At 41.4% G+C, this 12,030-nt stretch overlaps 2 protein-coding genes across 2 annotated transcripts in view, besides 2 other annotated features; both read right to left on the reverse strand.

Moving 5' to 3' along the window:
• Ac13E (Adenylyl cyclase 13E) overlaps window positions 1-742 on the reverse strand; it is a 43,402-nt gene extending 42,660 nt beyond the window's left edge. The window contains exon 1 of the mRNA NM_001272646.2: window positions 305-742. The gene's annotated coding sequence lies outside the window, so the exon portion shown is untranslated. The remainder of the gene's footprint in view (window positions 1-304) is intronic.
• Window positions 743-1,199: 457 nt separating this feature from the next.
• Window positions 1,200-1,468: a mobile genetic element.
• Window positions 1,469-1,716: 248 nt separating this feature from the next.
• CG42300 (uncharacterized protein) lies at window positions 1,717-2,509 on the reverse strand. The gene is made up of 2 exons (NM_167451.3): window positions 2,385-2,509; window positions 1,717-2,317 (listed from the first exon to the last, which is right to left on the reverse strand). Exons 1-2 carry the CDS (start codon window positions 2,437-2,439, stop codon window positions 1,827-1,829), a joined length of 546 nt encoding a protein of 181 aa, NP_727865.2. The 5' UTR covers window positions 2,440-2,509; the 3' UTR covers window positions 1,717-1,826.
• A 309-nt stretch (window positions 2,510-2,818) lies between these two features.
• Window positions 2,819-3,074: a mobile genetic element.
• Window positions 3,075-12,030: the final 8,956 nt, after the last annotated feature.

Here is a 12,030-nt window from a genome sequence, read left to right on the forward strand (position 1 = left end):
ATGAATGCTTTTAATATTTAATATTATTTTAATTGACCGACATTCGTAAAATTTGTTTTGGCCAAAAAAGAGGGTAAATTTCCCATAGTGCGGCGGTTCGGTCAAAGAAGATCGGTAGGAAGAGGAACAGAAGATCGCTTGCAGTTTTCTGTATCTGTATTTTTTGTATTTAAACTGAAAGGCGAACCAGAAACAAAAACAATAACAATAAAAAAATAAAACAATAATAAATAACAAATAATAAATAACAAATCAAACTGACTCTCCCAATAACCAAATGCAATTTCCCACATTATACACTTACTTGTTTTCTTGCTTCTTTGTTTTGTTCTGTAGAAAGATCTCGTTCGAAAAAAATGAGGGAATCACAAAAATCAAAACAAGAGTCGAACTAATTAAAAAGCAAACAAACTAATACACGCATAGACAAACAAACACACACACTCGTACGCACAGTAAAAAAAAGTGAAAACAAAAATGAACGAATTAGTTGAACCACGTTTTAGTTGTTGTTGAGTTGACTTGAGTTTTGTTTTGCTCAAATATTATAAATGGCAATGAAGTAAATCCAAACACACGCGCTCGAAAATCAAAAGTCAACTTTGTTGGTGCTGTTGTTGTTTCTGCTGTTCTTATCACACGTTCTTCGCTTTTCTCTGGTTTTATTTGTTTTTATTTTCAGTTAAAGTTAGTTAGAGTTTTTCCGCCGAACGTCCGCCACCCGCGACTGAAATTTAGAGAATGAAATTTGGAGCGGAATCGCAGCGCAGCGAACCAAGCCCGCACATTGGACCCAAAACACACAAACCTGGGATGCTAGCGAAAAAGGTGCCGAAGAACAAATTAATGACAGGAAAATACCGCTGCTTACCATTTGGTTTTCAAGTGTGCCTAATTAATAATAATAATAAAAGGTTTACCATACGTGTTTTATCAAATTGGTAGGCCTCTTTGTTAAGCCCCAAGTTATGCCCTTTATGTGCTAGCTTCACCCTATCCATATAGTTTGTATCCAACAAAACTATACTCAATACCGTTCACATTTGCCCCAATGTGCGGCGTCGCGAACAAAACACAACATGTTCGAACGCAGGTTCGGTTCGAGGCCCACTGCGAACTTGGTTCGATGGCGAGTTCGAGCTCGAGGCGAGTTGCAGTCTTTGGTTTTTATGGTGCATTATAAGTTTTACTTAAGTTACATTTCGAACAAGAGAGAATGCTATATCTGAGTTCCCCGACTATCTGTTACCCGTTACTCAGCTTGTCTGAATGCAAACGTGAAATTCCATAATTTGTCGATACATATTGGGGAATAAAATAAGACAAAATTTTAAAAATGATCAAAAGTGTGGGCGTGACAGTTTTGGGCGGTTTTCGGGCGTTAGAGTGGGCGTGGCAAAACGTTTTATAGCAAATCGATAGAAATTTACAAGACTAATAAAACTGTATTATAATATTAAACTTGCGCTGCGTCTATGTCTCAAGAATCTGTATGCTTAATCTGAAGCTTCTAGCTTTTATAGCTTCTTGGAATTAGGCGCTCATACGGACATAACCAGACCGACTTGGCTATTGATCCTGATCAAGAATATATATACTTCATATGGTCGGAAACGCTTCCTTCTGCGTGTTACATACACTTCAACAATTCTAGTATAACCTTTTACTCTACAAGTAACGGGTATAAAAATGTATCAAAACAATAGAAAAAAAATTCCAAAGGAGTGTTTTTTATTTATAAAGTTAATTCTCAACAAGACTTGAAGTCATATTAAAATCTAAAGTTTAAAGGCGCTTATTATATATAATTAATGACCTGCCTGTTCTTAGTCCTCATCCGAGGAAGTTTCATTCTGGATCTTGTCGGACTTGCGCTTTTGCAACTCCTGCTCCACGTCGGGGTCCTTGACCAGGTGCTCTAACTTGATGTCGGACAAGTTGGGACAGTCGCGCACCGGGCATAGGATGCCAATGTTGTCCTTGATGATCATTAAAACCGTTTCGCGGTCGTAGATATGGCCGCACCTTTTGTTGCGCACGGGGTGCTTTATCAATAGCTTGGACCAGGGATCGTGGAACGGGACGACCTCGACGCCGAAGTCTTCCATGATAAGGTCCTCATCAAGGCCGGCGATATTCTTTTGAGCTTCTGATTCCACCGCATTCATGTTCGTGTCCTCAAGTGAGTTATTGACATCGATGCGCATCTGCTCCACAGCTTCGGGGCGCTCCTTGCAGACTTCCTCGGACTTCTCGATGGTGTTGCTAGAGTTTTTGGTTAGCAACTTCTCCCCGTCATCGCTGGAATTGGACACGACTGTGGGTGGGTGTGTTTTAAAGATGTTAAAGATTTTAAAGATGTATCGGTTTGTCACATGGCTCACCTTCTGCCATTTCCTTGAAGAGCTTTTGGTGGGATTTCGGGTCCATTTTGATCATAAATTTTATTCACACGCTTTTTAAATTGCAAATCCAGAATATTTAGATCGAATTGTCAAGACTGACGCTTCGGTTAAGCTAGGACCGATAAGTTCGATAGGCAGCATATCGAATCGTTCTTTTGCGAACTGTTAATAATCGTGAGTTAGCGTCGATGGAGGAACGATGGAATATGGAACACAGCGAAGTTTTTATTTATTTATTTTTTCGTTATTTATGGGTGAATCCTAAAAGATAAAAATGCAAAAGTGTTAAGAAAAGAAACGGTAACTATCTATGTACGACATAAGTTTATAGAACATTGAAAAATGGACTCCCCACTCTTTGGGGAATATCTCCACTCGCAGAGCGTGTTCCAAAATGCACGCTAATGTCTAATGTGTTCGCGTGGCAGTTTCGTGCGGTTTGTGGCGTTAGAGTGGGCGTGGCAACATGGGCCTGCGCTGCGTCTATATCTCCGGAATCTGCTTGTATACTCCCTGAGATCTCGGCGTTCATACGGACATGACCAGATCGACTCGGCTATTGATCCTGATCAAGAATGGAATGGAATGGAAAAGAATACTTTATATGGTCGGAAACGCTTCCTTCTGCCTGTTGCACACTTTTCAACGAATCTACGAGTGACGGATATAAATATGTTTGAAAATTAACTAATATAAAAAACCGAAAAGTTAATACAATGTTTCATAGAAATATAGTTCCCCATATATGAGCCCAATTTGGTTCATATACCCTCGACGACAAAAGCTGCAAAAGAGTGTTAATAAAAATGCGACTTAATTATTTTGAAAACATAACTCGATTCTCCACTGACCGTTGATTTCGGTCAACGAAATGGAAATTCGTGCAACAAAAAGCCAAAAATTATTGGCGGTCCTACCCAAATCAACTGGCGACTGGACGTGACCCTTAACGCTGAGGGATTATGATCCAATTTGTAACTCGAAAAGAGTCGGGAATGTTAATCAGCTGCCAATTAGCTGTCTGTTCAGCAGATCCCGGACTCCAAGAATCTCAGAATTATGCAAAAGCACAACGAATGCAAATTGAATTACGCAGAAAAGGTAGACCCGTTGCAGACTTGGCTTTTGTGCATTTTATTATATTACCAAGGAGCCTTAGCTCACATTTTGTATTACATTTATAAATAAGAATGTGTGTGTACCATGCGAACATTAAGTTAAGTTCATGTGCACATCTTAATTCATAACGCAGTGGCTATTTTACTTATAATAAAAATGTTTTATTATCATACTTTTTGAGTATAAAAAATGATGGTAGAACCCCTAATTGATTCCCCGATATTATATGTAATGCAAGGACTTATTCTTTTTTGCAAGGACTCTGTACTGAGAGGTCAGCATCGGAGTTTTCCCGCTGCGAAAAAAAACCCTTTCTGCCTTATAAATCTCCCAGGCTGTCGAATTAAGCACTTCCCCTCGCTCACCCCGCTCTCGCCACCTTGATGTGTTGTTGGCCATAATTCGTGGCAACTTTGCCATCCTGTCAATTAGAGAAGAAGTCAGCAATTGCAGCCATCCGTGGCCCTCAATATACATCGCTCCCATTGCCACCCACTTTGGCCGACGACACTGGGCAAACTCATTTCACAGTAAATTAAAAGACACTGCTTCCCGTGGCAGTTGCAGTTGCATTTGCAGTTGCAGTTGTGCATGGCGAAAATGGGGAAAAGCGCGGGGGAAATCGGGTCAAATCAAAGGGTATTATTCAAGGGCTAAAACATACAAATGTAATGTAAATTAAACATGCAACCCTAATATTTCAACGAAACGAATGTTTATGCATTGAAATACCTTTCGAGCAAGAAGTAAAAGATGTAATCCGTCTGCTCTGTGCCAGGCTTTGTGGAAAAATGCCTCGTTGGCATAAATAATTCAGAAAACAGAAAGGGAAGACAATGCCAGGCGACAGCTGAATGACGAGTGGCAAAAAGGACAAAAAGGGACATTCAGGACATTTTAACCATGTCCTTGTGGAGCCCCTCTGACAAATGACAAATGCAGTGGACTTAATTACATCTCCGCAATCTCTGTCATCCCGGCGAGAAACTCTCCACTTGCCATCAACGGGTTTTGGCATCCGTTTTCACTTTCAGGCCCAGTTCCCACAACCCAGTTCCCATTTGCCAATATCCCACATCCCAGTGCCATTGCCCATTTCCCAACGCTCAGGTGCGAAGCGGTAGGTGGGTTGGGCGGCAAAGCGAGTGGAGAGAGGACACCTGTTGCATCTTGCATTTCAAACGAGTGCAACGCTGACTAATTGCTGCTTGTTAACAGGCCCAGCCAAAAAGGGGTAATTGCGGAAAATTGAGACTCTGAAATGTCGGAAAGGGGAGCAGCAGATGGAGGCTTTGGCCTTGGAACATGCCACTCGATCGGTGGCAACCAGTCACCATCATTCGAAAGGAAATCAACAACAAAACAGCCATCATTATGTCGTTCTTTCAAATGCTGTAAGGGGATATCACTGCAATAGAAGATTGAAAGTTTCTACAGATTTCAAGCAAATTAACTTCAGTTTTAAGGTGAAATTAATGGATATATCTTATCTAATGACCAGTTATGCAATACATATATATATATTTTTTTTTTTAAGAGATCCTTAAGAGTTGCTGTCCCGTCTGCAAAAGGGCGATGCCAAGTTTTCTCGTGTAACTTTAAATTCAAATGACTTTGCCCACTTGTTGTTTAAAATGTGCGGAAACAGGCGACTTCATAGGTGGACCACCTGTTGGCTACCGAGTGTCGAGTCCTGTCTCGTGGTAATTTAATTTATACGCTGCCACGCCCCCTCGCTGACCCGGCCATTGACGTGGATATTCTATAACGCTGACTTGTGCAGTCGCAGCTGGAGCTTCTGGTAAACAAAATGTATTCTAATTACGGACCTGCAGCGACAAATGTCCTTGGCCCACTCACTGTGCCACTGAGCCACCGAACCACTCAGCACCACACCCCATCAATTGGCATCATGCAGCTTATTTATTTACGACGCACTTGCGCCACTCCAACTCAGGTGGTGGTGTCCTCTGCAGCGACTACCTTCCATTACCGGGAACTATGTACTACTAGCTGAGCCAAGTGGCATGACCAGTCATGTGCATTCGCCAGATTCAGATAGACAGCACTTCTTCGAACAGAATAATAACTAATTGCTATTGTTTAAGAGAAGTATAACCAAGCTGCATACCGGGATACTACTAGAGATAACTAACTAAATGTAAAGCACTTCGATGGCATGGTCCAATCCGTGTCCGGCCTGCTCCATCCTCACTGTCCAAGGGATAGGTACTGGTCCATAACTTGGCTTTAATGCAGTTTCAAAAGTCGACGAAAGATATCCGGAATTAAGCAATGGACACCTGGTTTTGAAGGGTGGCGGCGCGCGCTGGGATGTTGATGAGAATGAGGTGGGGACTTACTCATGAAGGTGCTTGGGAGTGCATGTTGGATTTTTACGATGCCATTGGGTGTGTCATAAAGTGACGCGGCTGCAGGACGCCTCCTTGAGTTTTTCCTTTGACAATTTCTCTCACTGCTGCGTGTTGAAATATTTAAGGGGACTCGTGAATTTGCTCAATAAAAATTCAACTTTCTTGCCACTTACATTCGCACACACGCACACTCACAAATATGCAGAGGAACGCGAGCATATCTTCAATTTTCTGGCCACGCTGCGTATACGTAATGCGTCGAAAAGTATGCTATAAATTTTGAAAATTCAGCAGTTCAACCGCTCAACCGACCCCTCCTCACACCGACAGTAATTACGGGCCACGCCCCATTCGCATACGCCCACATTGGCAGCTCGCAGGCAAAAGCGATAGCGCGTGGGCGTGGCGCAGTGGGCGTGGCTGGTATCGTTTTGATCAAAATGAGTTAAATTCCATTTTCATTCGCACACACGCAGCTTAGTATGCAAATATGCGATACATTCCGTCTCGCTCACCCTCCATCGTGCCGTCTCTCTTCGTTTCTCCGGTTTTTCTCGGTGTGCCAGAGAGAAATGTGACCGCATTTCGGTGGCCAACTCCCGTGGGGCCATTAAATCAATAGACAAAGACATTAAAGCGAATATTCAACAGATTGTCGAAACATTTCCCACGAGACGGCGCCATTTATGCGGACATAAAAACATATATTATGATCGGATATTGATACCCTGCTTTTAAATGTTTCCCATCGTAGTTGTGGTTGTGAGTTCGTTATCTCTTGTGAAATTCTGTTAAAAGAAAAAACCAAAAAAACTGAATTATGCTAGCAATTTTCAGATGTCCCACTTAATATCTTAAATATTACACATTAAAGGATGCATTATATTCATATTGATTTCGCTGCGTAAAGTTTTCGCATTTCACTCGACAGTATTCATATTTTACATGAAAGTTCGAAAATCTCAAACTGAATCGTCCTTGCCACAAGAGTTTTATTACAACCGCATATGTAAGCCGGTATGCAGAGGCACAGGATATACGAGTATGTATATATGTTGATTCATCCGCAAGTATATGTAGATTTAATCTAAATACTTAGCCTAATGCCTTGATGGGCGAATGCAATCCAAATCGTTGTAGTTATCAAACGAAAAAGGGATTCGTTGCGCGCCACTGTCTGCGTTATAAGTTATATATAATTTCTGAATGAGTTTGCAATGATTTTTATTGTTTTCCCCTTGCCAAGGCCACCACCGAAATCACTTAAAGTTCTGGACTCGGATGGCCAAAAGCCAAGAGCAGTGGCAAAGCCAAAGGCGAAGGCGAAGGCATTAGGGTCAAGGCTGTCCGGCCATGAACTGCCCCACCTTCTGACCCCTGACCCCCGTACTTCCCGTACTTGTGTGTGTGTGCGTTTGAGTGCGTAGTCCAAAGAACGCTTCTTAATTTCCTGCTTCGAAATTAATGCCAATGATTTGTTTGGCGCAACCCAAAAAATGTGAGCCCACCTGATGGCCTGGCAATTATCCTTGGTATCCGGTTCCTTGGGACGGGAGTCCCTATTTTGTTGTTTTTTTTTTTTTTTTTTTGGGCTTGTTTGGCCACCTGCCAGGCGGCGAATGCAACACAAACAATTAACATGCCCCCTTCATTAGCATGAAAAATTAAACCACAAGCGCTACACAAAAATTCATGATTCGCTATGTATATATATCTGATATGATATAGATATTTCACATCCTTACTAAAAAGCAAATTATATCTATAATCAACTCTAGTAAGTTCTTCAATATATTTTTTGCAAATTAGATGAATAGCTAATGTGTAAGCTAATTTCTCGCAGTGCAACTATATAAACTGAAAAAGGACGAAAAGGAGTGCGTAGATGTGAATGGATTCCAAGTCGCAGTCCGGCGCAATTTGAGCTCCCGCAATGACACTGCGATAGAGTAGGTCCGGACACCCACCTGTCCAGGTAAAAGTACAATTTGGTGCGGCTGGCGGTTGGTTTGTGTGGGGAGAGAGAGGAGAGAGCGGGGAGAGGGAAGTGGGCTGGTGGCCGAAGGCCATCGAAAGCGGCGTAATGCGTGCGTGGCCACAAACGTGGGCTCAACATTTATTATGGACAGCTGCCCGTATTGTCCCTCGCCAATTTGGCCAGCTCCTTGGTCCTTCGTCCTTTTTCCTTTTCCCATTACCTCGCTGCCTTCCCACCTTCACCCTTACCAGCTGCAGCACGATTTTTCCAATTGCTGTATTGTTGAGTGATTGAGCATTTGATTGTTCACATGTAAATTAGGGGAAAACGGATCAAGGTTTAGTCGAGAGTTTAGTCAAATTAAAGCCACTGTGTTTTGTGAAATACTAAATATCGAATTTAAAAGTGGAATTGATTTGGTAATAGCTTTGTTAATGCCCTCTCTAAATTCCGTCACTTAAAGCTGTCAAGCGGTAATTGTTAAACAAAAAAACGCTTCGAAAGCTCAAACTCAAGCTTGAACTTAATAATATTAATAATTACAAGGATGCATGTGCTGTGAAAATCCCCTTAATTGTCGACGTAATATTCCTCAAACCGAGATTTTCCGTAAATTTTCCAACTCGCTCCTCCGCGGTGAAGGTGGTTAAATTGAAGGTGGAGCGTGGGGTGCGGATTAAGATGGAGCTGTGGAGCAAATTAATTCTGAAATCCAATCGGAATGCAGTGCACGCACATAAAAAACAAAAAACAACAAATAACGAACAACTCGCCCGGAGAACCGAAAACCGAAGCGAAACAAAACGAAACGAAAAGCGTATCAAACCGAATAAAAAGAGTGTAACAAAATGGGGGCAGGAGAAAGCGAAACTTTCTGCCCGTGGGATGGGCAAAATTTTGATGGGCAGGTGGGGGGTGGATTGGGTTCGTTATAATTCTGTAGCTGCCGCATGCTGCAAGTTCAAGGTCAACGCCGCGGGGCAGCCAGACACGAGCGTCGTCGCAAGCGTTATTGCAGCCGCACTGCTGGATCGGCGCACTATATCGCATATAGAAGTATAGAAGCATAGAAGGATATGGCCAATCCCAATCCCCATCACTCAGCCAAATGACGGATGCGACTCGATGTGACTTTGTAAAAGAAGAGCAGCATGCAAATCGATTCGCAGAAAAGTCAACAGAGCCAAAGTAACTAACATGCCACATAAGATATATATATAGATACATATATATACATAGATAGATATATGCAGCCAAAACTGGAAAAGGTTCTAAAGAATTTCCGTAGTATTATTTTCAATATCTCTTTGTCTATATAGTTTGAAACACATCATTTTACTTTCCAACTTATCGTTCACCTCAAGAGTCCCAAAGTTCCTAAGTGCCAACATACCCCTCAATTGAATATGATACCCCTTGCTGGGTACTGTCACATGAACTGAAAAAAGAAAGGGGGCGGTGAAAGGGGGAGTGAAGCGGACAGCCGCGATAATGAACACACAAACTCTCGTCTCAAGAGCCAAAAACTGAAACTGACAATCGAGTGAAATGTGAACGCAGTGGGCGGGGCTGATGTGTGTGTGTGTGTGTGTGTGTATTTGGGCACACACAGGCAAACACAAACAAACAAATGCACACACACACAGAAAGCCGCAACAAATTTCTGGAGTAAAAGCTAATAAATATGTGCACAGAAAGAAAAGCTGTGTTAGTTCACAAAGGAATTTGCATGGATATTCAATACAAGTGTAAGTAAATGCAGTAAATACAAGTATACAGTAAATAAGTAAAACAGTAAATATATAAATATATATATTTAGATATTTTGTAATACTTTTGCTTATAAGACATAATTATTTAAATATTTTTTCGAGAGTGTGCGAGCCTCTGCTTTTGCAGACAGGACAACTGAGCGACAGGCGATGGAGGATCAGGGATGCGAAGGATTTGGTGATAGGATGGGGGGGGGGTGCGAGTTGGGGTACAAAGGGGAGTGACCCAAGGACGTGGGCAATCAAATTTCCACCAAGGCAACACATAACACATAAAAAGCCAAGTGTTTGATGTCCTTTGTCCAACGTTGCTCCTGTTGGTTTTTACTTTTCGTCGGCGATTGGTCCTGTCCGAAAGTTTTTGCAAAAATGTGGCGTTTATACGCAGGAAATGCAAATCTTATTTGCAATCAAGTGTGGATAACTGAAATAACTTAAGATGGCTGAAATGGCATTGTAAGTGCAATTTACTGCTTGCATCAGCTTTACCTTAAAACCTTTCTTAATATTTTAATAAATATTTTGAATAAATATTCAAAAGTACTTACACATGTGCCAAAATAGAATTGCAATCAAAATTTTGAATCATTTTTGAAATGCGAAGAGTATGGTAACTTTGAATACTGTGTTGCATGAACAGCATGAGGTGCACAGTGGACACAGCAACTGGACACGTAGGTACATATACACTTATATACATATATACGCCTGGAGAGCCATTCTGCGTCGCAAAATACTATATCACCGCCCCGCCCCCGTTAGCGCCACATGAGCCACCACCTTACCCCCCTTTCCCCATTCCACCACCCCTTTTTTTGGGGAGTTTCATCAACTTTGTTCCCCAGTTGCCTTTGTCTTTGCTGTCGGTAAAACCATGTAAACAGCCGCAGCGAAAGTTCATTGCCACCCACCACACCACCCAGCCAGCAGTTCCCAGGACACACACACCCCTACTCCACCCCCCCCCCCTACCCCCTGTTGCTTGTCATTTGCTGCTTCATATTTCTTCATTGCCATAATGAAGCCCAAAACAGAACAGGGCAAACTGCAATAACAAGGGAAAAAACCAAAAATAAAAATAAAGGAGCAAAAAAAGGACATCCATGCGAGCAAAGTAACACGTAAATTAATCGCAATTGCAAAAGTTATTTGTTACCCCCTGCAATTTACAAGGGATTTCCCCGGGGAAATGGAAACAGCACACAAAACTCGAGTGGAAGAAAAACTTTCGGTGGCTCTGAATGGTGGGAAAATTGTTTATTTATCCCTTGCATCGCTATTGAATATTCACTCTATTACATTTTTTATATGTATGTATATTTTTGTTCATATTGTTAAAGGTTTAAATACATGAAGGACACATCACTATCACTGTGCCCAACACAGCATCGCACTTAATTAACCAAATACTCAAGCCAAAATCAGTCCAAAGTATATTGAAATTGAATTAGTTTCGTGGTAGATTGAATAGAATTAAGGAAGCTATCTATTGGTAGCAGATTTCAGCACAAAAGTTTCCAAGGCGAGGGAAAACTTTATCATTTCCCTCTATGGGTCATCTACACTGCACTCAATATATTTGTAATAACTAAATATAAAAAAATATTTAATAAATAAATAAATAATTAAAATATCACAATACTTTGAAATATCTTTTTACAAAGAATATTATTTATTACATATAACAGATAGCTAGCTCTACGTGTTTCGAGTGTGAGCCAGCTTTAATTTTTATCAGCCAAGTCCAGGCCAACAATAAACGCATAAATGAGGTCAATTCCCAACAATCGATAAAAGTGGGCCAAATAGAATGTATAAATAGTACTATATAAGTCTATATAAATGTATTCAAATTGCTGCAGTCGCTGAATGGGCAACTTGCGAGTTGGCAATGGCAAGGAAATTAAGTTATAACACGCAATTTGGCCCAAACAAACTTGCGATGAGACGTCGATAAATTCAATTATCTGGCACTGGATAAAACGTTAATATCCACTGTGCTGAGCTGTCGATCGCCTGCGGTTTATTCGAAATTAATTTTCAAGTGGCCGCTTTGAACGGAAAAGACCGAAAGACATCAAATCAAAGTCAAGTTGAAATCAACGGTGGGTGGAGTGTCGTTCGGACGGAAAAAACAATGCGAAATAGATGGCCAAAAGGGAGCTGACAATTTAATTTGCCAGCCAGGATGTTCAAAGGACGCAGGACAACGACCTTGCCAAGTGTCCAAGTGTAACCGATAGGACAACATGGATTACAATCCATCCATCCTGAATCCATTAGGAATCAAAACCGAGCGAAATTTGCCGCACAATCAAGAGTTAAAGTTACTCAGTGCGACACTGCGAGAAATAAGTGCCAACTGTACGATTAAACCAATG

This window comes from Drosophila melanogaster, chromosome X (genome assembly GCF_000001215.4).
Source record: "Drosophila melanogaster chromosome X".
Taxonomy (NCBI): domain Eukaryota; kingdom Metazoa; phylum Arthropoda; class Insecta; order Diptera; family Drosophilidae; genus Drosophila; species Drosophila melanogaster.

Bases quoted from the DNA above. Each gene is read 5' to 3' on its own strand.
- CG42300 (NM_167451.3), bottom strand. From the start codon at position 2,439: ATGATCAAAATGGACCCGAAATCCCACCAAAAGCTCTTCAAGGAAATG. The intron at 2,318-2,384 runs GTGAGCCATGTG...ACCCACCCACAG, and splicing joins CTTCAAGGAAATGGCAGAAG to TCGTGTCCAATTCCAGCGAT.